Source organism: Phasianus colchicus, chromosome 1 (genome assembly GCF_987193195.1).
Source record: "Phasianus colchicus chromosome 1, bPhaCol1.hap1.1, whole genome shotgun sequence".
In the NCBI taxonomy this organism is placed as follows: Eukaryota; Metazoa; Chordata; class Aves; order Galliformes; family Phasianidae; genus Phasianus; species Phasianus colchicus.
Window position 1 is genome coordinate 160,805,693 of NC_143436.1, and position 26,438 is coordinate 160,832,130.

Genomic DNA, 26,438 nt, shown 5'->3' on the forward strand with positions numbered 1-26,438 from the left:
TAGCGGCCCTCCTCTGGACCTGGTCCAAGAGCTCCACATCCTTCCTGTACTGGGGCCCTAGGCCTGGACACAGTACTCCAGATGGGGCCTCACAAGAGTCGACAATAGGTTTGAGACTCTGGATCTTGAGGAAGAGGGAAGTGAGGATGCAGTGAAAGGTGCATCTAGAAGGCTGTCTAGGGTGAGGCAGCTGGCTCCATGCCTCAAGACTGATTTTGCCGAGAAGAAAAGAGGGGTGATTGTCATAGGCATCTCCATTCTGAGAGGAATGGAGGGCCCTATATTGGCCAGATCCTGCCCATAGAGAAGTGTGCTGCCTCCCTAGAGCCTAGGTCAGGGACATTACTAAAAAACTTTCTGGTCTGGTTCAACCTTCTGATTATTATCCTTTAATGACAGTTCAGACTGGAAGCAATGAAGTCACTGAGAGAAACCTGTGGGCTGTAAGAAAGGTATTGGGGTGGTGGGTTGATAGAGCAGGAGTACAAGTGGTATTTTCCTCTATCCCTTCAACGTCGGCAAGGGACACTGAGAGGACCAGAAAAATAAATCTCTTAAATATGTGGCTGAAAGGCTGGTGCCATTGCAGGAATTTTGGCTTTTTTGACTACAGGGAAGTTTACTCGGTGCCTGGGCTGATGTCTGCAAATGTGTCTCACCTGTCTTAAAGAGGGAAACAAATTTTAGGCCAGGAGCTGGCAGAGCTCCTTGAGAAGGCTTTAAACTAGGAGTAAAGGAGGAAGAGGGTGAAATGAGGCTTCTAGTGATGAGCCTGGGGGAACAATGTTGGGATTGAAGGTAAGGCAAGAAGCTCAGCTGAATTGCATCTACACCAGTGCACCCAGCATGGGCAACAAACAGGAGGAACTGGAAGCCATCACATGGCAGGCAAACTAGGACTTAGTTGCTGTTACTGAAACATGATGAAATCACTCCCACAACTGGAATGTTGCAGTGGATGGCTCTTCAGAAGGGATAGGCAAGGAAGGAAGGCTGGTGGCACCGCTCTCTATGTTAGAGAGTGTTTCGATGCTATTGAGCTCAGGGCTGGGATTGATAAGGTTGAGTTTCTGTGGGTAAGGATCAGGGCCAACAAGGGACATCCTGGTGAGGGTCTGTTAGAGACCACATAATGAGGGTGAAGTGATGGGCAAGGTGTTCTACAAGTAGGTGGAAGAAGTTGCGTGATTGGCAGCTCTTGTTCTCATGGGGGACTTCGACTTCCCTGATACGCATTGAAAATATAACATAGCGTAGATTAAGCAATCCAGGAGATTTCTAGAATGTGTGGAAGAGAACTTCCTCACACAGCTGGTAAAAGAGCTTACCAGGGGAGGAGCCTGCTAGACCTGCTGTTAACAAACAGAGAAGGACTGGTGGGAGCTGTGGAGGTTGGGAGCTGCCTTGGGCAGATCGACCATGAAATGGTAAAGTTCTCAATCCTTGGTGAAGTCAGGAAGGGGCCAGCAAAACTGCTACCTTGGATTTCCAGAGGATAGACTTTGAGCTATTCAGAATACTGGTAGGGAGAGTCCCTTGGGAGTCTGTCCTGAAGGGTAAAGGGTTCCAGGAAGACTGGTCACTCTTCAAGAAGGAAGTCTTAAGAGACAGTGGGGAAGAAAATCACTGTGAATGAACAGAAGGCAAAAGCCCAGCTTGAAATCAACCTGGCCACTGTATTAAAAGACAACTTTTTTTTTTTTTTTTTAGCTTGCCAATTTCACTTACATAATATTCTTGAAAGTGGATGCACTTGCTTCTGTGACATAACTGTGATTCTACAGATATGTGTGTGTGTAGCCAAGTCTTCATCAACACATTTAGTTTATAAGCACACCAAGTGCTTTGCTGTATGAGCACTTTTTAATTCAGTATATTCTACTATGTAGTGAGAATAGATATTAGGGAAAGGAAAAAAATATATATTTCAAATGGATATAAATGAAAATTTATTTTTATTTTTTTATTTTTTTTATTCTTGTCCTCCAAAACAAAGTATAAATGCTGAGAATAGTAAGTGTTCTAATTGTAACTTCAGAAATCTCTAATGGTATTTCTCATATATTTATTTATTTAGCAAAATGCATGCGAAAATTTCTACTCCCCAGTCTAATTAATTCTCCTCACTAAGATTCTGACTGGCAAGTCTTCTCCAGACTGAGCTTTTGTGGGTTTGCTGCTCATATTTCTTAATTATTTTGGTCAAAAAAACTCTCTCTATGCTCATTTGCCTCAATTAATTTTACTCAATTGTGATTGGATACCAAGCAAAAGTCTTTTAAGAAAAAAAATTCCATTAGTTTTTGCTTCTTTTACCCTCTAGACTCTTTCATTGGTTTTGCCAATATGTCTTCTTTTTTGGCACACCTGCTTTTGCTGTCTAGATTGTGCTAGTTCTTTTCCCAGAATCAATCGTGAGCAGCTTGCAACCAAATGCCTGATTAAAAAGTTAGCAGACCTTGAGTGCAATTACTTCAGCTCTATGGCATTCACGCATTAAACCCAGTGTTAATTGTTTCCCATTTTTGTAACGATCCTTATAATAGGATAAAAACAGAAGAGATCATTTCTTGAAGTTAAAACAGCAGAAAATAAAGACATTTGCTCTGATTAATCATCTCAATATGAAATTAAACACAAGCACAAGTAAACACAGAGGGTCCTTATGCTGGATGCCAATGAAATTGGCATTGGTTCCATTAGAAAAATTTATTCTGAAGGCTGGAACAACACACGTTTTTCACAGTCAGACAAAAAATAAGATTGAATAAAGCAGGTTTTTTGAGTTGTTATTTCAGAGAACATTTGCACCTTTATTGGTGTAAGTAGTATCATAATACTGTCTATATCATGCTTATCATGCTGTGTGTACAAATATTCACTATTTTCTATAAATGAATAATTCGATGATTTCATTTGAACTGCTAATGGATGGTGTCTTGCTGCTTTAATGAATTTCTATATTTGAAGAAACATTAGGGTTTTATGTTTCTTTTTGTTTGGTTGTTTTTTGGAGGGTTGGCTTTTGTTTGTTTTTGAGAAGGAAAATATCCCTAGATGATTTAGTGCCATCAAGCAGTACACATAACTGTAGTTATATGGCTATATGAACTTGTTATTACCCTATAGTTGTTTTGTCTTTACTTCATCCATTCTGATCAGATTATACATTTTGTGTAGGAACAGCATTTTTTTCTGTGTTGTTAGAGTGTTACTTTTCACAATGTGACTCTTCTATTTTCTCCTCCATTCTTTCCATAGTCACTGTAAAACCTTTTGCAGTAAATAAGAAATATGTTCATAATTCCTATTTATACCTCAAATTACACAGTAAGAAAATATTTATTCTTCACAAATATTTGTGTATCTTCTACCTAAGCATCTTAAATTAATTTGCAGATAGCATATTATCTTTATAACATGCCTAGCTGAAGCAAGCAATGATCTCTCTCATTTATCATAAATGTTGCGTGAGGGCAGCTGGCCCCTGTCAAGAGGCAGTAAGTATCTGAAAATAGACCTCAGGTACCTGATTCTGAGCCTTAATAGGAAACTTTGTGTTGATTACAGTGACTGACACTGTATTTCTCATGAAATCTGTCACAAGGCCCATCTTCTAACTCCACATCCTGCACTTTAACCACATGATTGCCCTCCATCCCCTGGGTTGGAATGACAGCTTATATCCTCTCACATGTTAGCTTCTCTGTCATTTTCTGTTTAGCTTAGAAACTCAGTATCATGAATTCTTTAAAATGCTACTTGTTTGACCTGGCCCCTGATTTTAATTGTTAAGATTCAGGCTAGCATTCCAGATGGTCCCACTCTACATGGGCTAACAAACTGGACCTGGTTGGTATTTAGCTGTTTCTAAGGAAAGTGCCAGCTGTTAGTAATTTTGCTTCTTAGTGAATATCATTTGAGATTATACTACTGGGTGAAGTCCTAAAGGATATTTGGCATTATTGCACTAGCGAATATCTGCAGCCAGCATTATTAAGTTAGCAGTTTCATCTTATAAGAAAAAAAAAAAAAATCAAGAAATTGGAGCACATCTGTTTTCCTTCACTTTTTTTTCTAGTGTGGGAAACATTTAACTTCTTCATTATGAATTTAATTATGTACAGTTTGATGTTGAATTTTTTTTTTTTTTACCTCTGTTATTAACACTACTGTTCAAACTACACTATCCAGACTTTATAGTTTCATTTCTAGAGATTTTAAACTGTTCATGTTCCTAAAAAATAATGATAAATAACTTTGCCTATTTTAGAGCAAAAACCATATCCACTAGTATTTTGTGCAGTATACATGTGGTGCTTAGGGTTGTGATACAGTAGTGCAGAATGAATTATTTAATCATTTGGACTGTATTCCTTTGAATAAAACCAGTTACAGTAAGTATTATCTATGAGTGTTCTCATGTAAAAGAATATTTTAGGATCAGAACTTATCCAGATATAGTTTTAGCTGCATTTTTTTCATAGTTACACTTAGGAAATCTTCCAAAGAAATTCTGGATACCAAAAGGACTGTTTTAATGACCCAATCTATGTAAATTTTTGAGTGGTTTTCTTTAGCCATTGTATAACTTTGAATTTGAGGGCATATTTCATACATAGTTCATTGGTTGGACATAGCAGTTTCATCTTCTTTTAGAAAACAGGGAGAGGAGCTATTAAAAGAATATATTTGACCCACGCTAAGAAGTTCAAACACACAATTCTGCACGTGTACACACACACACTGACATGTGAAACATTTTATGCCAATCGTAGGTGATTATTTAATATATTTTAAGCTTATTTAAGAAGCCATATTCAGATTTAAATTTTTATATCAAAAGAACAACATAGTAGCATCCTCTGGAAAAAAAAAAAAAAAAAAAAAAAATCACCACATCAAGGAAAGAGTATGTTTGATGAGTGTCTTCAGTACAAAAGTACCTATGAGTAACATAATTTCAATCAGATTGACAAATTCAGAAGCATTCAAAGAATTAACTGTCAGAAAACCTTTGAATTTGATTTGCTTTATTGCAAGTGAAAATGTTGATAGACCAACCACAATCCCATTGAAATCAGAAGGAAATTTTCCAATGAATTTACTGAGGCCTGTATTTATTCTTTCTAAAAACTTACATTCAAAATAACGTCAGCAGGTATAAAAGTTTCTATTTCAGAGAATTTTTTCAGGCTTGAATTTGTTTTGTCTGCTCCTTTTGATTTATGTTCACTTTTATAGTAGCAGTAAAATAATAATAGCATGCTCTTTCTTTACTCATTCTGTCACTAAACAGAAATATGCAGTTTTAGATTTTTTCTCAAGTAGGTGTGGCCAGCTGCCACATTTAACCAGTTATCACCCTACTTGCAGTTTCTCTGAAAATCTCTTAGACTTCCTGTCTATCAACAATAAAGGTCAAATCACAAGCTTTGCATGCATTCTTATGTGACTTGTTGTCATGGTTTTGTGATTTCTGGTTTTCAGTATTCCACATCATAACATCACGTAGTGCTCTGGGAGTTAAAGTGTTAATGCTCCAATTCCAGGTACCTTTCCCTGTACATCATGGAAGTCATGGGATCTGGCCCTTCCTGGTTGGGCGGTCTCTTACTTGCAGTGGGTGCTGGAGGGTGCTTTCCTAGCCGTACCAAGCTTTTCAGGTTTGGCTCGGTCTCAGAAACTCTCTCTCCCCCCTATTTTATTTGATTTATTAGTCTCAATTTCAATTAGATTTTATTATATTGTGCTATCTTGCATTCTGATATCATAGTTAGTAAAATAAGTTTTCCTTCATAGATCGTTGCTGCTGGGTTTTTTTTCCTTACTTGAGCCCAGCTCCCATCTCCCTGTCCCTTGTCCCTTTTCCTTCCTATTTTGTGGGGCTGGGGGGGGGTCAGGGGCCTACTGCCCCCCTGTCACAGGCATAGATTGATCTAGTTAACTCCGTGACACTTGTCAACCTCTGAAGACTGAGATAAGGTGGCTTCCACAGGCACTGTGCTCTGTGATTCTATAAGTATTCTATGCTCTGATAACTAAAATCCCAAAGTATCACCAGGCATTTTCTTCCATCTGTCATGACTGTATATGTCAGAAGGAATCCTGATATACTACATGATAAATTGATATCAAAGCAACAGTTCAACTTATTTCAATTTGCCCATAAATATATTTTAATCAATATTTTTTCCAATGCTGAATTCTCACTCAGAAACACATTTTTTTTATCTGTTCTGTAGACAGATATTATGTGGATCATAGAATGATTTAATAGCAATATACCTTTCTTAATAAATAAATAAATAAATAATTTTTTTTTTCTTTTTTTTTTCTGGAAAACAAAGATATGTACATGTGCCTCTACAGTACTTACATGAAGTGCAATTTAATCCTTTTTGCCTGTGCTTTTAGTTACAATAATATTGGTTCATAAAATTATATGTGAAACAGAATGTTTGTGCTTGTCAATTTGCCTGTTGAAAAGCTAGCATTTGCAAAGTATGTGTAAATTACTCTTGAAATGTTAGTAAGTGCTGGGCTCAAAAGTCAGTCTTTGGCTATCTTTATTAAAAGACATGGTCATGTGCTCCCAGTGGAAAGTACACAAATAAGTCCATTACATTTAAACATTGGGATCAAAGGTGATGACATACAGCAAATTCTGTGAAATGAGAAACTTGGTAGTATGTAAATTAGAAAAAAAGTGCACCAATCACTAAGTGTTTTATGCCCAATCTAAATATCTCATGTCCCCTTTCTCTTGGCTTATAGACACATAATGTTGGAGAACTCACTGTTAGGCCAAGATCATATGAAGGTCTGTACTTTTAAGTAAGTATCCTAGTGAATCTATTTCCAGTAGAAGCTAAGCAGAAAAAGATGGCTATAAACATTAGCTGAAGTAAAAAATAAATAAAATAAAATAAAATAAAATAAAATAAAATAAAATAAAACAAAATAAAATAAAATAAAAACAACTTTTGCAAGCTTAGTCTTTTAAGTCACTAAATTAAGAAATGCAATAGTGTTAGTTATCAACATTAAGCTCAGCTGACACAAATAAATAAAATCATCAATACAGAACAAGAATGTGGACAACTAAACTTGTCTTTCAGCCTATTTCAGTGGAGCCTATGACATTAGCGGCATTTTCTAAAACTATCTAGGTAGTCAGAGTTCTTGTTTTCCCTGTAAATTTTAATAAGTCAAGAGCTTGCCATATGTAATTTGTGGAGAATATTAAAACTTGGGTAATGTGCAATAATAATAGCGATTCTTGTCAGCTCTCATTTTACTTCTACTTGATAGAAAATACATTTCTAGTTACTCTTACAGTAAGATGCCTGTGAGAATATCTGCTGTTTTGATAGTACAGTAGTATTGTGTGTCTTTGTGTAGATGAACTCCATACAGAAAGACCTTATTTTTCTCTTTCTTCTTTCATATTCTTTGCTTCTAAATGAAGTTTCAGCTGTCTTAATGCCTAAGCTCCTCACGCGTGTATTTATGACAGAAACTGCTGTATAGAAAAACCCTAATATGGTTACTCTTTCATATCTTATTTGGCATGATAATTTAATGTATCAAAGATTTGATACATTTTTTTACACTCAGGGTAGTCAGGATAGCATAGGAATGAAAGACCCATTATCAAGCCAAAAAGGCCCATTCAACCACTGAAAGATGTAGCCTTATCTGTGGATTTAGCTTTTCAAGCTCTGACATAAGACACTAGCAGTCAGATGTACATATGTGTTACCTGTGATGAAGGAAGAATCTGTATAAATATTTGTTGCAACACGTATTGTTCCCTGAAGAATTTCTGAAGAATTTATTTTCTGTGACATATGTTTACTTATGTAACATGAAAATTCCAAAGCTTTGAGATTTCATCTGGAGAAAAAAGTAAAAAATAAAATACAACTTAGAAATTTACTCTCAGGGAAGCAGTTCATAAGGACACCCTATCTCAAGTAACAAAATATAGGTTTTCATTGTGAAATTGTACTATTTTCTAGTTTATTTTTTTCTAGTAGAGATGTAGGTATATTTTGACTGCAGTGTTTTAATCAATTTATAGTGTATGCAATCAATTGGGATAATAATATTCATTTCACAATTAAAGTATTATATATAATACATATAATATTATATATAATTATACAAATTCTATCTTTCCAAAGGTGTACCAGCTTAACAGATGCATCCTTCATAGCAATCATGTCCACTTTCAGCTTTTCCAGTGTCGATCCATTCATTTAATGTGACTACTATAGTGTCCATTGCGTTAATAGATGTACAGCAGCTTTCTGGAATCACAGCGTGTAAGCGGTCTTATTCTCAAAGGGCAGTACTGCTGCTGTTTCTGCTTTCAGTGTTTGCAGGAGAAGACATGACTGATGACTCAGAATTAATTGTAACCCAATATGCTGTCAGTGACAGATATCTGCTACACTCACTAGTACTACTTCAGGAAGCAGTGTTCTAATGTGCTATTCCCCGTACAGCATGCCTGTAAATTGAGAGCCTCCTTCCTTGTTCTCTTCCAATCCCCATGCTAGTACAGAAATCTACGAGAATTCAAGTTCTTTCTGCACATAATAATACTCGTTTTATCCATGAGGAAAAAGATCTTTAAAATTGCACTTCCTTGAAGTCACATGATGAAAGTTGAAATTGACACCAGACTGTCACTAGGAGTACTGATTGTCTTACAGTGTTGTTATTCAAAGTCTTAAAACTCTCCTTTTTCCACCCTTCCTGTCTCATTTTCTCTTCAAATAGTATTAATCTGAGTGCCTTTAAAGTCCTGTGGCACAAAAATTCCTAGTGGACAGTTGATTATTTGCTGTTAAATTGGTGGATTTTGAATTATGTTTTTCTTCTTTGATAAAGAAGAAAAAAAACTTTAACTTCTTTGATAAAGAGAATTCAAAATCTGGAGGCTAGTTATAACATAGAATCAACCCAGACAGAAGATTACTACCATTTCAAGCCATGGACTGCTTTATTTCCAAGGTTACATGCCATAAAAGAAAACTAAAGGAGCAGAATAATAGGATTTTTTTTTCCTCATCATTCTTTTTCCTAAATATCACTGAGAAATTTCCTGCTCCTTGGTAGGAAAGTGTATCTTTGCATATCTGCTGTAGTGACTGACAGTGATGAAGGCATATATCCACAGCTCTTCCGTAACAGTACTTCTCCCAAATCATAGTTCATAGAATCAGTAAGATTGGAAAAAAAACATCTAAGATCATTTAGTCCAACCATTCACGTGCCATCAATATTGCCCACTAAACCATGTCTTTAAAAGCACAGAGAGAGTTTACTTCCTAAAGCATAGGGAGAGACTTGAGCTAGAAAATTCATAATTGATCTGAAGACAATGCAGAATTATCCTCGGCTTTTCTTACCATCTTTTATTTAAAAAAAAAAGATGCAAAATCAAGACATGGTAACTGATGTGATACTGTATGTATTGATTTAGCCAATACAATTAATAAACCTTAGCCAATGGAATACATCTATAACTTGTTAAGTAACTATAAACATAAACTGTGTAAATTGCAAATATAACAGTCTATATTTTCATAACTTTGTCATTCACTAAGACAATAATAGTTTTCTTGTATAAGCAGCTTCAAAATAATGTACATTACTCAGATGGGAAATATTCTCTCTCTCTTTTTTTTTTTTTTTTTCTCAAATCTGGAAATGTAATTTATAGTTAAAAGAAAGTTCCCAGAATTTTATTACCCTATGCACATTACTGAAACCAGATGAGTTTTACAGAATATAAATCAGGACATATTTATTATTATAATTAAACTAGTAAAATTTTAGCAACAGCTGTTTTTACATTTTCATAGTTCAGATACATTATTGATCAATACATGCTTTTATTAATGTAAAACTTCAGTGAGTGTAGAGAACTTACGCTGGTTATCATTATAATTGCTACAGTGCTTCTGCAGTACTTCTTCAAGTGATTGCACTTGTAATGTGCTTTATCTGTCTTGCTAGGAGGAGCTCATCAGCAAAACCAAGCTAAACAAACAAATTGAAGATCAGTGAAGTCTTTAAATTACTAAAGATCACATGAAATACAATTCCATTACAACTAAATTGTTTACATGAGAATTTCTTTTCATGCGGTAATATTCCAAGCTGTAATACAAGGAAGTTTTTTTCTATAAAATGTGCCACAGAAACAGATAAGGCAGTTCACAGTTGGTGCAGTATCTTTTGTTTATAAGATCTTTTTCTACAGGTTCCCGTGTCCCAGTACTAAATAACAACTAAAGTTTCAAGTGTTGAATATCTAAAATCACATTCTTAACTGATGAAGAATACAATGCAAGATCTGCCTTCTCCTACTGGCAAGTTAACTTTGGGCATTTAAATTTTAAAATTCTGGATTTCATGTCTCTCTGTTATCAAGGAGTAAAACATAAAGTTGGCGAAAGGATCAGTCTGCCTTGAGTCTCCTAGCTGTCAAATACCTTATACTTATCTAGTCATCTGCAGCCAATGGCTGAGTATAGACACCTCAAAAAGCCATTTTACTGCAACTTTTTGGATGCCAAGAATCTCACTAGAGCTACCTCTCTTGCTCCATTAGCTACAAATTTATTTAGGAAACTGTCCAAATCACAACACTAATTTTAGCAGGTATTTATTTACAAATTGTTACATGTTTAATGAATCTTTTCTAAGGTTTATTTTCCCCAGAGTTTCTGGTAAGAAATATATAAAAAATATACCGAACTGTGGTTTACTGTAGCTATATGGTTGAATAATGCATCTGAACAATTTTTAATGATTCAGTTTAGTTGCATATTGAACTATTTTCTTTTATGTGTTATTGTGTACAGCAGTTTCTTTTCTTTCCCCCACTTGCCTTTCCATGCACCTGAGAAATTAATTTACATAACTGTGGGTTTACAACTGATTTCCTGAGTCTCAGACAATTAATTCAGGGGGAGGAGACTAAGACGGAAAATGCTGACAATTTAGTGGTATTTTAGCAGACTCCCAGACTGAAGAAGGTAACACTCTGATTTAGTCTAGAATAAATGGTACCACTCAGCTTTCACGTTAGGTCAAGTTTACCTTACAGTCAAGATGATTTAAGGTAGATAAGTAACTGCCTATTGGGGAAAAGAGTGTTTGCATACTAATTAGAAATGCAATACTTAAAATAAAATAGATGATAGCTTCTGTTCTGTCAAAAGAAAAAAAAAAGAAAACAAGAAAAAAGCAGGTAAACAAACAGCAACAAAAACACAGGGAAAAGTGTACAGCATGAAGAATGTTGGTTTCATGAAATAAACTAAAGGAGTGTTACAACTGTCACAACTTAAAAAAAGGGATAAAGTGATCACAGAAGGTTATCAGTAGCAAGGATTTGATTGCAGTTCACTATTTCTTTGTTCACTGTGTCTGCAAATCTAAAGGAACTGCCCAAAGAATGGGGCTGTTTACTCTCCATACTTACACGTGTTTAGGGCCATCATGCACACATTTTCTCCCCAGTCAGTGGGAGACGGCACTTGAGACAATCTGTCTCTGAGTCATTCTTTTCACACTGAAGACAGGGCCAGTTATCTTCAGCCTAAGTAGTAACAGACATACGAGGTGATTATATGTTTCCTTTTAATATATTGCAGTGTAATTTACTGATTTGTACGACATTTTGCTACAGTGAAATTGAGTAGAAGAAATCAAATGGCGATCTGACATAACAACAATGTACATTCTGGAATCAATACTAACATTGTTATGTTAGGGAGAGAAAACAAGAGAATATCTAACCACTCAAACTACCTACATGTGCAGCACGGTATGAAAACTTATAAGGAAGATATAGAATAAATTGCCTTTTTTTTTTTTTTTTTTTCCCATCCTTTCCTTAGCCTGAGAAATTGATGGAAAACTTTCCTACCTCTGTCACGTTGGTCCTCTGGATGAGATATCAAAATGAGAATAGAGAATGGGTTATCTTGTGATTCAAGAAGGACCCTTGAATGAGGACTGCTGTAGCAAACTTAATTTAGACATAATAAAGAAAAAAAGAATCCTATTTCTCTTAGCAAATTTCTGGAAACTACTGCACTGTTTGTACAGAAAGTGCAAGATTGAGCCAAGACTATTTTAGAGAAGCAAGGAGGACTTCTTACTAAGAAAGGAGAATAATTTTACTTTATAGTAATATTCTTTCATAAGCTCAGTGAAGTATGAAGTAAGAAAATATGTATAAGATCACTGGGCTGAATTATATGAAGCCTTATTTGTGGTCTTTTTGGCCTTCTTGCAGGATATACTATACACTTTCTGAGGTGACAGTGAAAAAAATACTTAAGATTAATTTTTCCAGTTTGGAAAATAGAAGATTATTAGGGGAATTTATTAAGTCAATCAGAACTGAAAATAACAGCAAACAAACAAAAGAGCTATTGTTTGTTTACAAAACAAACTAATACAGCAACCATATGCTAATTCAGAGACCTTGCCTATTCTTTCCAGTGCAAATACAAATGTAGATATGTTTCTTCAAGTTTCCTGTTGTATTTTAGTTCAAAAAATTACCCCCTATCCCAGATGACTCAATTGCCGCATTAAAAAGGTGCATCCTAAATGCTTCCAGCATAGGCACTTAGAGAAATCCTATGAGAAAATAAGGGTTTCAACTATGTTTTTTTAAAAACCTTACTTTCCTCCCCTCTGAAACTGTTAAGCTCGGTTTTGTGACTTCATTTCTATTACGAGTGTGATATCATCAAAAAATTATATCCAGATTTTAGTACATGAACCAAGAGTCTTTGTTTTAATCCTGAGAGAAACAAACGCTACCAAACAGATGTTTTCCACAGAGGACCTCCAAAGAAGCACAGCTATTTCTTTCATCCATACAACATTTTCTTAAACTTGTACATAACTTCTTTTTCATTATCATTTTATAGGATTTTTTTCTACTGTTTTCTCTTGATATTATTTTCAATTTTTCTTCTTTATTTAAGAGTGGTGTTTAAGTGTCAAAAAAGTTTTTGATGTATAGATTCTTCTGTATCTTTCTCATAAAGATTACTTTTCTATGTTTGTATTTTGAGCTTCTGTAGTGTGAATAATTTTGACATAAGGAAAATATTCCCAAATGGTTTTCTTTCTCTTTATTTTTTATTTTATAATGTTTGTTTGTCACCTTAACACAAAGAATGGCATAATAGTTCAGAAAGGAAGGTGAAATATTTTTTTGTTGTTGCAAGTGTTCCCCTCTGAAGTATAGATCTCACATACAATTGAAGATGTGTCATACTTGAACAGGTAGTCTGATATGCAAACATATGGTCCATTCTGTACAGCTTAGTTTGACTCGGTGTGAATATTTTGATGGCCTCTACTTGTCTAGAAGGCCAGAAATCAAGGCTCATAGCATGCAAATATGTTGAATGGAGAAGTGGACATTTTCTTTAACTACCTGCTTTCTAATCTCAGAAAGCAGCTAAGCTGGTAGTGTAGAAATGTTTCATGATTTTTTTTTTTTTTTTTTTTTTTAATTGTATCTTGTTTTATCGTAATGGATAGCATCTCATGCTGAGTCTGTCATTGTGAGAGACATTCAGTAGCAGAAACAATAGAGTAATTATTTCTTGGCTCCCTGATTAGTAAAATCAAAACAATAGCTATGCAATGCTTGAAGTCTGATTTTCAGAATAAAGCAATTTTACCATGGAAAATCTCTTCTTAATGCTGATTTCTGTAAACTTTGTTTGATTCAAGTACATAATTGGAAGTAAAATACATTTTAGAATCTAACATGCAATGGAAGCACTGAATAGTTTTGAAAACCTTGTGTTTATACTTCCAGTGTAAAATTCTATTTACAACACAGCTTGTAACTCATCTGCTATAGGACATTTCAGGCATTCAATATGATGTGGCATGGTCTTTCCTCAACTTCAGATTTAAAGCACTCAGGTCAACAAATAACTTACATTATTTACAAACCACTTTCTGCCAGTGTTTGATGGTTTCTGTAAAATAAGTCAGCAGGAAAAACTGCCAAATTCTCACCAGTACTGCCATAGTCTGAATAATGGAGGATTTGTTACCCGGTGTGCAGTAAGCCAACCTCATGCATAGAGATGAGATTTACAGCAAAGTTGCATGAGTTAGGGTGCTAGGTGGCCTTTCACAAAGCTAGCAAACCCTGTGACTTTTGCAATGTTGTTTAATAAATATTAAATATAATAATTAAATATTATATATAATTATATTTTTATACTATAAATTACATTTATTTTTATTTAATTTTTATTTATGTAATATAATTAAATGTACTACCCCAATACAGCCTCAATTTACCATTGGCCAGTTGAATATAGGGCTAATCTCCCTTTCTACAGGCCAGCTAGACATGCTAATTAACTACGTGTTTTTTCAAGATGCTCCTATCTTCAAAAACAGGTTTAGTCATCACATTGTGATTAAGAGCTTCTCTACTTAAGCACTTTAACATTTTAAGAATGGTCATACTGACCATCAGACAAAGGCACACGTTTTCTATATCTAAAGATACACATAAAAAGATTTGAACAAAGTTTAGTTCTTACCAACACTGGCCCAACTATTATAGAAATCCATGCTGAGGTCCAAAACCCACAAATTCTTTTGCTTAAGGAAGGATTTCAGGATTGTGTCTTTTATACACAAGGCTACTTTCAAAAGCAATAGATTTGTATGGATTGAAATCACAAATTCTAGTGTCAGAATATATTTTATAAAGCTAAGATTTTCATAAACAAAGTATTTTGGTCCAATATACTATGTTTTCAGACTAGCAAGCAGCATTGGAAAATTATGAAAATGCTCCAGATATTTGTAGTTTTTACTTTATTTCCAATTAGAATTCCTTACTTCAAGAAAACAGAAGTGAGAAATTCATGACAGAAGAGTAAGATGCAGCTAAGATGTATTTTTAAAATGTTTTCAGTATCTTGAAATAAAAATGTGTTAATGAAGAAAGATGTAATATGCTATGCCAAGCACAGGTTCTACTTTTCTGTGCCTGTGCCAATAAGAACACCAATATCTCCATCCTTTTCCATCCATTCCTTCCTAACCCCCTTAAGAGCTTTTGTCCTTACTGTCATTTTCAAGAATCACAGCTATTATTTATGTCTATCAATCTTGCAAATTACAGTTGTTAGAAATTGCCAGATGTTGTTTAAGTTTACTTCATTTGTAGCTAGACCAGTTTCATGTATGATTGATTTAATATACTTTTGCTTGTTACTACCATAAAAGTATCGGCTGGCTGACCACCTTGTCTGGAATCAGGATAAAAAGTTCATATTACGCTTCAACACTCTTTTTATCAACACTAGAGTTTGCTATCCTTTGTCACCATCTAAGATACAGAATTATTTCTTTCTGTGTACCTCTTCTGGGAGTAAAGTCACGGTTCACCTGGATGAGCTTTATGGAATCTGCTGCAAAATGTGATTAATAGAAGAATGATTCAGTACATGTGATATCAGTTGTTTTTCTGATTTTTAAACTCAGCCCAGGTTCAAAGACATGTTGCTTAAATTGGCCTGGATTACATACTAAAATTACTTTGACACAAGTTTGTTTTGTTTTGTTTTGTTTTGTTTTTTCCCCCAAATGTCACAAATTATGTTTTTAATTGAGCTTTCCTTTTAATTTTGAGTTTTACATAGCAAAGCTGTGATATTTTCCAATTAAAGATCAGACCTAAAGAAAATCCATGTATTGTATTTTTTTCCCCCAAAAAATGATGATTTATCATCAAATATGTCACAGATTGTAGATTTGAAGGTTGGCCATGTGGTGTGGAAATGAACCATAACCCTACCTCATGCTGTATGTACTTCTCCTGAATATAATGCAGTATAATTAAAACTGTAGTTTCTTGTTATCACTGATCCCAGAGTTGTACCATGTATCAACATTTCTTAGAATAAATTAATTGTGTTTAGGTAAAAAAAAAGTTCAAAGCTTCATTTGGATGCATCAGGAACAGGTAAAAATATAGTCTAAGCATGCTCTAGGATTTTCTCCTGAAAGAAGTCCCTGATATTATTATATACAGAAAGTCAATGTGCCTTGGAAAGCAAAAGCCTTTTTGTGAGTGGATAGCTTTTTAAAAAAACAGTTTGAACACGGTCAGTTATTTTAGGAATCTTATGTGTCCAAGCAGGAGAGGCAAGGACAACCTTGCATTGTAAGAATCTAACTTAGCCTGCTTTCATTAAGGATTTGTGGAAGGTGAGAGCATCTGCTTCATTAATCAAGGACATTTAAATAATAATTAGAAGGGGAAGCCGTAAACCAGGGACACGCACTTTTTGGACAAGGGAGACAGTGCCAAGGACCAAAAGTTTCCAGTCACTAAGCAATGTGCCACTAGGAAACTTTAACAGCAGTTTTGAAGGGGGCCAACCTGGACTTTGTAACTTATGAAAAGGGTGAAACAAGGGAATGTGAGGATTTGGGATATTTGAGGGATTGTGCAAAGCTTATGAATGAAAGTTTAGGGGAAGGAGACTGGAAGGAACACAAGAGGTGCAGTCAGAAAGGGGTATAAAATGGGGCTGATCACCACAGTCTGTCTCGTGTTGTCATTTAATCTCTTAACTGTCTCTCCAAGTAATCTCACTCCTTGTTCTGTGTGTGTCAGTACTGCAAGGGCTCAGCAGCAGCTCATGGCAGGACCTGTGTGTGTATAAATGTTATCGAGAACCATAACCAAGAAAACTCTGTAAACCCAATGATACTTCAGAAAGCTGAAACTGTTTTTTCACAGCACTGTGTGTACACTGATCTCTCAACAAGGCATGCACACCCCAGAGCTAAATCACCCTCATTATATACATTTAACATATGAGTATTATACAATTTCCACAAAGTTCTCACCTATTTCATGCATGTTAAATCTAACAGTGCACCTGCATCTACCAATGGAGGGGTTCTCGCAAGGGGATCTTTAAGTTTCCCCATAGATGGTACTGATGTCAAGATACACATATCACTCTTTGGTACCTCCTTTTTTTTTAGATTGCTCTTTGATGCCTCTCCACAGTGTCTTCACAAATGGGCCTATGTTTACCAGTCTGGAGTATCAAGGGGCCTGTTCTTTGAATATGATACAGCTGGAGAGCCTGATAGTGTCATCCGAACAGGCAGAGGGGATGTGTTGGTGATTGAGGCACCCACAAGCATGCTGTGTGCTGGTGAGCCTGGAGGTGTTCAGGCCTGCTGCACCTGCCAGCCCGAGGGAGGAGAGTATGGGCTGTGAGAGCAGCACTGGGCTGGAGCCCATGGAGCAGGAAGCTGCATGGAGCGTTCTTTAAGACACTAATAAGATTTTATTTGATGGAATGGACAGTCCTCCCCTGTGAGTGACATGAGTGAGTGACAGTCTAAACTTAAGCACTGGCTTTAAGTCTCTCTTTGTGGAAGGCTTTTCCTCTCAGTGTTTTGATGGCATGGCTTAGTCTGATGTTTCCTGACTGATTGCATGCTGCCCCTTTGTCACCTCTGAATCTGGATGACTGTTTAAGTTTTGTAATTCTTTATGATTGGTGGGGTCCTTATTGAGACGCTTGGAAAGCCATACAACCAAGCAGATGTATCTTATCATTCAAAGTGTGAGCTTAAAAATTTACAAAACTGAGGAGTTACCCGTATCAGTATTCAATTTCTGCCATTTTACTGTCAATTTAGAGTCAGAGAAAATTTTGGCTAGGATAAGGAGCTTTTTGGTAACCAAGATTGGTATTTCTACTACACAGCTCATGAAGCTGTGTAGTAGTCCATTTGTATAACTGCATATTTTTTCAGTATATTTGGGTGGTAAATTAATATTGAAATGTTCATTTCCCCTCTTTAAGTACTTATTTTCTCAGTCATTCGTATGTTCTTCTGAAGTCTTTTACTTTAGTTTAGGTTAAGAAGTTAATCTCCTTTTCCTCTGCTGCTTACTGATTTTACTAGTGACATAAATTCTTAACCTTGGAAAAACAGATTTGTAAATTTGGGTTACTGAAAATAAATGTAGGAAGAGAAGATTTTTTTAAGCTGTGTTTATTTTGTTCATATTTAAAGGAAAAATATCTACTAGTGATTAGAAAAATTGTTAAGGGTGGCAATTCCATAGTGAAAATACTGGAGGAAAAAGTATTGAAGTGTGAAGTGAAAGAATGCTTACTGACAGTATATAGAGTTAAGATTTCTGTTGGTATAAACTAATACAGCTCAGTGACTCAGAGGATCTGTTTTTTTGTCTGTTTTTTTGTGTTTTTTTTTTTTTTTTTTTTTAAGCTGGATTCCAATCCTAAAGCTAGGAAAAGAACTTAAAAGTAAAATACTAATTATAAAATCACAGCCAACAGCAAATAGTACATTTATTTCTATACTGACTTGCACGGAAGTAATCAAAAATTGACTTAATCAAGTATCTGTGTCTGCCCAAGGGAAATGAATAAAAGGAAGCCTCATAGAAAATATTGATCATCATGTAAAATGGTAGCAATTACCATTAACAAATAGTTTTTAATAAGCAAACATACAGTTAATACTATTAACTCAAGGGTTTCTCATTAAAAAAAAAAAAAAAAAAAAAAAGCACTAAACAAACAGTTGTTAAACTTACTGCAAACTTTGTGAATGTCTTCACTTTAAATCTTTCTAGCTAACCAGATTGATCAGGCTCCCTGCTGCTGAAACTCATTTTTGAGGAAAGCTGTGCTTAACTTAATTTAACCTCCCTCTGGAGATGGCCTTGAACTAGTTGTTTCTGAGGCTTCAGAAACGCTGTATTCTGATCCTTGAAGACCTGTTATATTCCTTTCATGAATGCCACAGTTGCTCGTGCTAAACAATTCACAGTAGTGCTAACCGCTCTGGAGCTCATGGGGAATTGCTGCATCATACTGTGGCCACAACACATGAAGTCAGGTTATTTCTCCAGATGAGAGTTTCACAGTAATGACTAACTAAACCAAATGCACAAGTGGATTTTTTTTTTTTTTTTTTTTTTTTACTTTTGCAGTGACTTTTTTTTCTTTTCCTAAGAAGCTCAAGAAAAATTACAATTCTGGCTGCCATTCTCTGTGTTGCTTTGAGAAAAATACCTAAGTTGTTATATTTCTTACAGAAGTGATAACTTCATATTCCATCATTGCATTCTGTGATTCATTGTTGACCATTGCAGTTTCACAGTTACGTTATCAGAGCTAAATGTCTGTATTAGATAGAGTGCTGATTATCAGTTCAATATCCATACAAATCCTTCAATTCTTGAAAGATGACAAAGTAAAAACATACTTTTTTTTTTTGTTTAACTTGGTGGGCTTTTTTTTTTATTATTTTATTTCAGTAATATGAACAGTGATAATATGGGTTTTAAACTCACATTTTCCAATGTTTGCTTTTCATAACAGTTTGCCAATGTTTATTTCTGCTTATCAGGAAGTGTTCATAGATCATGATTTTTAAATGATGAGAAACATACCTAAATATCAACTGATCACTTTCTCGTGAGAAGTTTACTTCACAGATGAGCACATGCATACTTTTGTCTGCTGTCTTCCCTGGGTTGCTCTAAAAGCAAGCAAAAATAAAAATAAATTTAAAAAATCACCAGCAAACTCAATTGCCTCTCAAGCATTGCCAGGAAACTAGTTGTACTTCAAAAAATTTTTTTTAACAAAGTTGGGAGAACAGAAAAGAAGAGCACTAATCAGCATGTCCTGTGCTCTTCTTTGTAGTCCCAGCGCCGTGTTACATTTCACCTCCCCGATGGCTCCCAGGAAAGCTGCAGTGACAGTGGTCTGGGAGACCACGAGCCGGTGGGTGGTGGAAACCTGATCTCACACCCTCTCCCTCTGGTTCAGCCGCAGGATGAGTTCTACGACCAGGCCTCACCAGACAAGAGGACTGAAGCTGATGGCAACTCCGACCCCAACTCGGGTGAGTCACTGACAGAGCTCTGCTTACCAGAATTGCTTTGATCACTCTTTTCCTTCCCTTTCAGATTTGTAATGATAGAGATATTTTTAAGCACCTGCATGAATATTTGGTCATTTAGCTCATCATGCTTGGTAGAAGATAATGTGGTTTGCCTGAAGTTCCTCATGTTGTAATTCATCTGAAGAAACAGAGACATGTACAATGAGAAAAAAAACAGCACCAGACAGTTTTGCATGTTGAGAATGGATGGAAAGAAGGAAATCTTATGAAGCAGTCTGTAGTGTTGTATCGTTTAGCATTAGGCTTTTGGAGGTTGCCCTATCTGTTTGATTAATCTAGTAAATCACTGAAGTGCTGAAAAATGCGTCAATTCCAATTTTCAATCACATACCTATAATATCTGCTTCTTACTGCAAGGATCATATGGTTTCTCTGTTAAGCTGAAATGGCATGATCTGCTTTTTGGAACATTTTTTTGAGCATTTTAATGCAACTACTAAGCATGTACCTACATTGGGTAGTTTTTTGGTTTTTTTTTTTCCTTCTTTCCTTTGCTATTATAAATTTACATGATTGCAGTGTCTGTGACAGTGAGTACCAAAAAAAAAAAAAAAAAAAAAAAGTGAGGTCTTATCAAAAGCTGTAACTAGTTCTTTGGCATTGCAAGATGGAGACCTGGGCACACTGAAAACTGGAGGAGGGCAATAACACTGCCATTAAGCCGTCTGTTTTCTGTCCAGAATGTGTAGACAAAGGTTAAAAGCCTTGTCTCTGCTCTTGGAAGGTAATTGAACTTGCATTCTCCTGCATTTCAGGAGTACAGAAATAAGGATTAATTTCTTCCTCTGACATTTCTCCCTTTTTTTATAGATGATTAAATTTTCAGTGAGCCTGTACAACAGGAAAGGAAGGTGGCACTGGGATCTGCTGCACAAAATTCTGACCCATGTACTCATTTGGGCAGAACTGGATTTGAATTACATTTAAGTCACGGTAAATGAGAACGTAAACTGTGGACTATTAACCTTAGTAGCATTTATTTATACTTTTTTATGGGAGTATAAAGAGGATACATTGGATAAAACTAAAAAACTCTAGGGGAAAAAAAAAATCTATTTTTCCCTTTTTCCTTCCTTTTTTTTCTGGATCTAATAGCTGACTCTTTTCTTCTTTAAACAGAAGTATTGTTGGGTCTATCACCTTAAACCTTAAGTTTGTAGGAATGCAAAGAACTGTAATAGATTAGCAACTATGAATGCATTGACTCTGGAGCAAAGAATGTACATTTGTTTAAGTGAGGGAGGGCCTTAAGCGGAATTATCCTTTTAATTCTCTGACTGCATGAAGAATCAGTGAGGGGTTTTAAGGCATCACTGCCTGGATGACGCTTTCACATTGGCTTTGCAGACTCATTTCTTCTGAATGTGACATAAAATTCATAGAAGAGTTCAGAAAAATGTGCTCAGTAAACTTCATGTCAAGTTACTAAAAATGTGTTTTTATAAATTTTTTGTGAAGCTTGTTGTTCAAATGCAGAGCGTTAACTATGATAAAAAACTATTCATCCCTAATACAGACAGTATCGGAACATCAGTGTGAATAAGTGTTATTAAAGGCTTTAAGAAAAGTTTTATTATTTATTATGAACATATAGTAATAAAACTTTACTAATGAATAGTGAAGTATCGACAAGCAAGCTTTTCACCTTTTATCAAAATGAATTAGAATGGACATTGAAACAGTGTAGTCTATATGTCATCAAATCTCACAAATTACAAGGGGAATGATGTGGTCAGTAACGTGACAGAAATCATCCTAGAAAAACCCAAAGCAGGAAAGGGATGATGTTGCCCATTAGATGGATTTGACTTTTATATCTTATTCAGTATCAAGTTATTGTTTAGGCATTGTGCCAAAAGTTATTTTGGTACTGGAGGCATACATTTTTGGATCAGAAGTGAAATGGAGTATAAAGCAGTTTGTGGTTATTGAAGATCCTGTGACATTTTTCAGAAGATTGGACAAAAAAGGTGATTGGACAAAATTGCTCTCTGGGCATTTACATATGTTCATGGTTAATGTAACTGACATAGTGTTATCTTAACATTGTATACCTTGACCCTCCTAATCTTAACTTCCAGTTTTATTGCAGTGAAATGCAGTAAGAAGAGACAGTTTAATTTCAGTGACTGTTTAAGGGATTTCTGTTTATGAAAATACTTTGGGAATTCTGAGGTAAATTATACTACTATAATATAAGGTAAAAATCTTAATGAAGACTAGTAATACTCCCATATGTGTGTAGTACATTCAGATTATACAGTTGATGAATAGTATTTTATTATTATTTTAACTATTTCAACTGAAGAGAATTACAAGAATATTTTCTAATCATCTCAAAAAATAAAATTTGCAGAAAAAATGCAGACTTTTCCTGTAGTATTTTTATGAAAGTTTGCTGCAGTTCATAGGAAAATAGGTTAGTCTTGATGGTAAAGTTGTTGCCTCAGGGTGAGAGCAATTTTGGTTAATGGCTTTAATGCTCAGTAAATTATGTGGTTTGTTGTTGTATGCTCTGAAGTTGTGCAAATAAAAATCCATCCATTGGTTCTCAACATTAGTATGTTACTATTTTAGTTCAATTTTGAACAGTGACCAAAAACTTCAACACCTGCAATGCTGAAAGTGTATGCAGGAGTTAAAAGTCTCAATAACTTATTACATGAATGTTTGAGAAATCTTACTATCTTATTTTCTTGCCACCATTAACTTCCACAGAGATAGAAGAGACAGAAACTATAGCATGGTGTAATAAAAAAAAAAAACATACAAAATGAGAGTACACTCATCTGACTAATCTTAAAACAATGATCTTTCTCACTGGGAGAAACTGAAATGGAGAGAGATTGCAAACACTGGCAGCGTCAGCCACTGACTGTCACTGTAGTTATGAGGGAAAGGCAACAACATACAAATATGAAGTAAAAAATTAAATTTATATGAACTGGAATAGTGATGTGTGCAGTCCAAATTTATACTTATATGCTTTTTTTTTTTTTTTTTTTCTTATTTTCTTTTTTCCCCCCTCAAGCATTTCATTCTGCTCACTAAGATATCTTTTTCATTTCAGCATTGCATGATCTATATTAATGAATTGTCAGGGAACTACAATGACCCATCAGTTGTGATTTACTTAATTCTACCTTTATTTCATTAGCACTTTGTTATGCTTTGCAGGAAGTGTCTCACCAGCGTGCTACACTTCAGTTTGTTTAAAAACAGTGTACCACTAGATAGTGACACTAGCATTTAGTTTCGTTATGCATTATTACATGATAATAACAAGTAATACAAATTTTCTACAGGAGGTCTCGTTATTCAAGAGTCTTGGTTACAATGATTTAATTTTGCATATATTATTGATTAGTAAGGCAAGCCTTGTGTATGTTACAGTGTTTTATTGAACTTAAATGCAGTGATTAAGAATCTTAGCCTTGTCTTGCTGACTATGACTTTGCCAGAAGCAAGGGCCAAGAGAAATAGAAAAATAGCACAATATTACCTGGTTACTTTTTTTTTTTTTTTTTTTTTTTTCAACCGTGATGACAAACAGAAGGAGAAGATTGCACATATTACACTTCTTATAGTTTGTTATAAAACCAAAGTACACACAGTAAAGGAGAATCTGTACTTTCTTGGAAAGTACTGTTTTCAAATAATCTGAACATATATACATACACATACGTATGTAATCTGCGGTGTATGTATATGTAGATATGTGCATACATATTTGTGCAATTTGGATAGCTTTACTTTCTCTGGTTTGTGAAATTCCGAACTCGCATGTTCTCCATATAAACACTTCTGCATTTGGAATGCATATTATATTTCTTATAAAAATGAAATGATGATATTCCAATGATCAACCATTTAAAGTTATTTACCTTTTAGTTTCTTCAAGATCTTAAACAATTAACAATCCCATTAACAAATCACCAGCTGACCAAAAAAAAAAAAAAAAAAAAAAAGGGGGAAAGAAAATTGTATTTAGTTGTATGACTTAAGATCTTTTATTATGAAAAATCCTATTTTAAGTGGTTTGTAATGTGTTTAACATGAAATAAATGCACTATTAATATAACCATCTTTTATGATCAGTTTTGTTAAAAATGCACGGATGTCTAATGTATTTTGATGTGAGTTACTTCTTTCGTAGTCAGTCTAAACAAAACTATATTTTTGTTTGTCAGCAGTCAGGTTCAGAATGTCATTTTTCATTATTATGAGTGTGGTTTTCATCAGCATCAAGCAAAACCTTGTTAGTGGAAACTCTTTTTCAGTGGGGTTTACTATAGCTTGTCAGGGACTTAAATTTAGATTGAAATTGTTAAATGTATCTAAGAGTTTCATGCAACAGCTGTGAGATGAAACTGTATGAAGGAAAAATGTGCCTCCTAGTGTAAAGAAGAGGAAATACACACTTCTATGAAAATGTTTGATAAATCACATTTTGATAGCTGCAAGCTGTGGATGTGATTCATTTTTCTTCAAAGGGATAAAGAGGAATAGCATATACTTAGTGAAGTGCTAGAACTGCTCTGGGGAGAAAGCCTACAGTACACTGTGGATGAATATATGCAATAATTGCAATGGTTTAAAATTAGACAGAAATACAATATTTATGTTTTCTGATGTATGTTTAGGAAACTAAATAATGGTTGCCTTATTTTTATATCTCATTAATAACTAGTATCAATATGTGTTACATAACACAAAGTAATAACTTTCTAAAAACTGTGAGATACAGAAGAAAATGTGATTTGAAGGTCATCCCTTTTTCTTTGCCAAAGAAAAAAAGTTGACTTTCAAATTAAGTAGAATATTCTATTATGCCCTAAGATATTAATTAAAAATTGTGAGGCAGTTGTAAATTGTTGGAGGTAATAGTGTCTATCAATAATGCTTCTTGAAGATAGCTTTCTTCTTTTCAGTGTGTTAATATTATATGGGTAAATCTGCCTGATAAATACCAGAGTTCTCACGTTTTAATAAACCTAATACTGGAGTGGTTTAGTCAAATGATGTCAGGGGTATTAAATCATACTATAATTCCAGTAATAACTAGGAATATCTCTATGGCAGAGGTTTAATTATGATTAAAGTTCAGAGTAATGGCAAGACTGTCTTGTATTACGCTTGGTCATATGATAAGGTCCCATGTGGAGAAGCTAAGCCTTTCATGCAAAAAGCTTTGGTTTTATAGTGCCACTATCATTACACCCAGTGGGAGATGATAGTTTAACCTTGCAGGCATACCCTCTACAAAATCCTTCCTTTTATTTTACTTCCTCAAAAGTTGCTGTTCATACTCATATTGGAGTCCATAGCTGAACATCCTCAGGTGTAGGAAGAAATGCTTGTGTTAATGCTTTCTCTCTAGATAAATCACCGTCCATAGCTATCCTTGTGTTTTCATAATATGAGTCTCTGTGTGAACTCAAATAGGAACATTTGCCTTTGAGCCATTTCCTCCATTTCATTAAACACAAGTTCATACCTCACACAGAATCTTTACCCTGTCACATTTAGCTACAGGCAAGTAGGAGTAAGAAAAGCTGGAGTCAAGACGGAGAATTAGCCTACTGAAGAGTTATAAAATAGTCTGAAGTCTAAATTCAGTTTTAGTCTATGCATTTGTTTGTTTAGTAAGTTAAATAAAAGCTGAGGGGCACTCTCAGAGATAGAGTCTGGTATCTTTTCACATCTTCTTGGTACCCCCTTACAGTGAGAATTATAAAACTATCTTGCTTTAGAACAGCTACTGCACTACACCTGGTCTGTTCTCCTCTTTTTCACCCTGCACCAAAGCTAAGTGGAGTGTAAATTGGATGGCAGAGCCATTGTATGGGAAACTAGAGGGGAATTTGTCCCATTGCTTTTCTGAAATGAGCACTTAACGTGTCGTTTTGCTTGCTCCTGCTGCCATCCAAGACAAGAAACTGCAGGTCTTTAGAAGTGAGTTCAAAAGACTAGATGGGGAAGAGGACTACTCAGACTTGGAAGGAAAATTAGAATGGTTAAAAAATTAAAAGAATAGCAAGACTGCATACTGGGTGAAAGCTGATGACTGTGACTGCCATCACTGCTTATACCAATGTCTGTTTAGGCCCACAGATGCTTTTGGTAATGGTATATGCTAAAACAAAAGTCTGATTTAAGGAATGAGTAACCGCTTTGTGGTGCGGTAGACATGGTGGAAAGAAGGGATGCCATTCAGACGGATCTCAACAGGCTTGAAAGGTGGGCCCGGGTGAACCTAATGAGGTTCAACACAGCAAAGTGCAAAGTTTGCACTTGGGCCAGAGGAATCCCAGGCATCCATACAGACTAGAAGGAGTGGTCCTTGAGAGCAGCCCCGCAGAGAAAGACCTGGG

The 26,438-nt window shown here is 35.2% G+C and overlaps 1 protein-coding gene across 2 annotated transcripts in view; it reads left to right on the forward strand.

Annotated features, from left to right (window-relative positions):
* Positions 1-26,438, forward strand: part of PCDH9 (protocadherin 9) — a 710,954-nt gene that overhangs the window by 447,474 nt on the left and 237,042 nt on the right. For both annotated transcript variants that reach the window (XM_090131111.1, XM_031614543.2), the window contains one exon: positions 19,803-20,004. In XM_090131111.1, the coding sequence (XP_089987237.1) occupies positions 19,803-20,004 (202 nt within the window). The remainder of the gene's footprint in view (positions 1-19,802; positions 20,005-26,438) is intronic.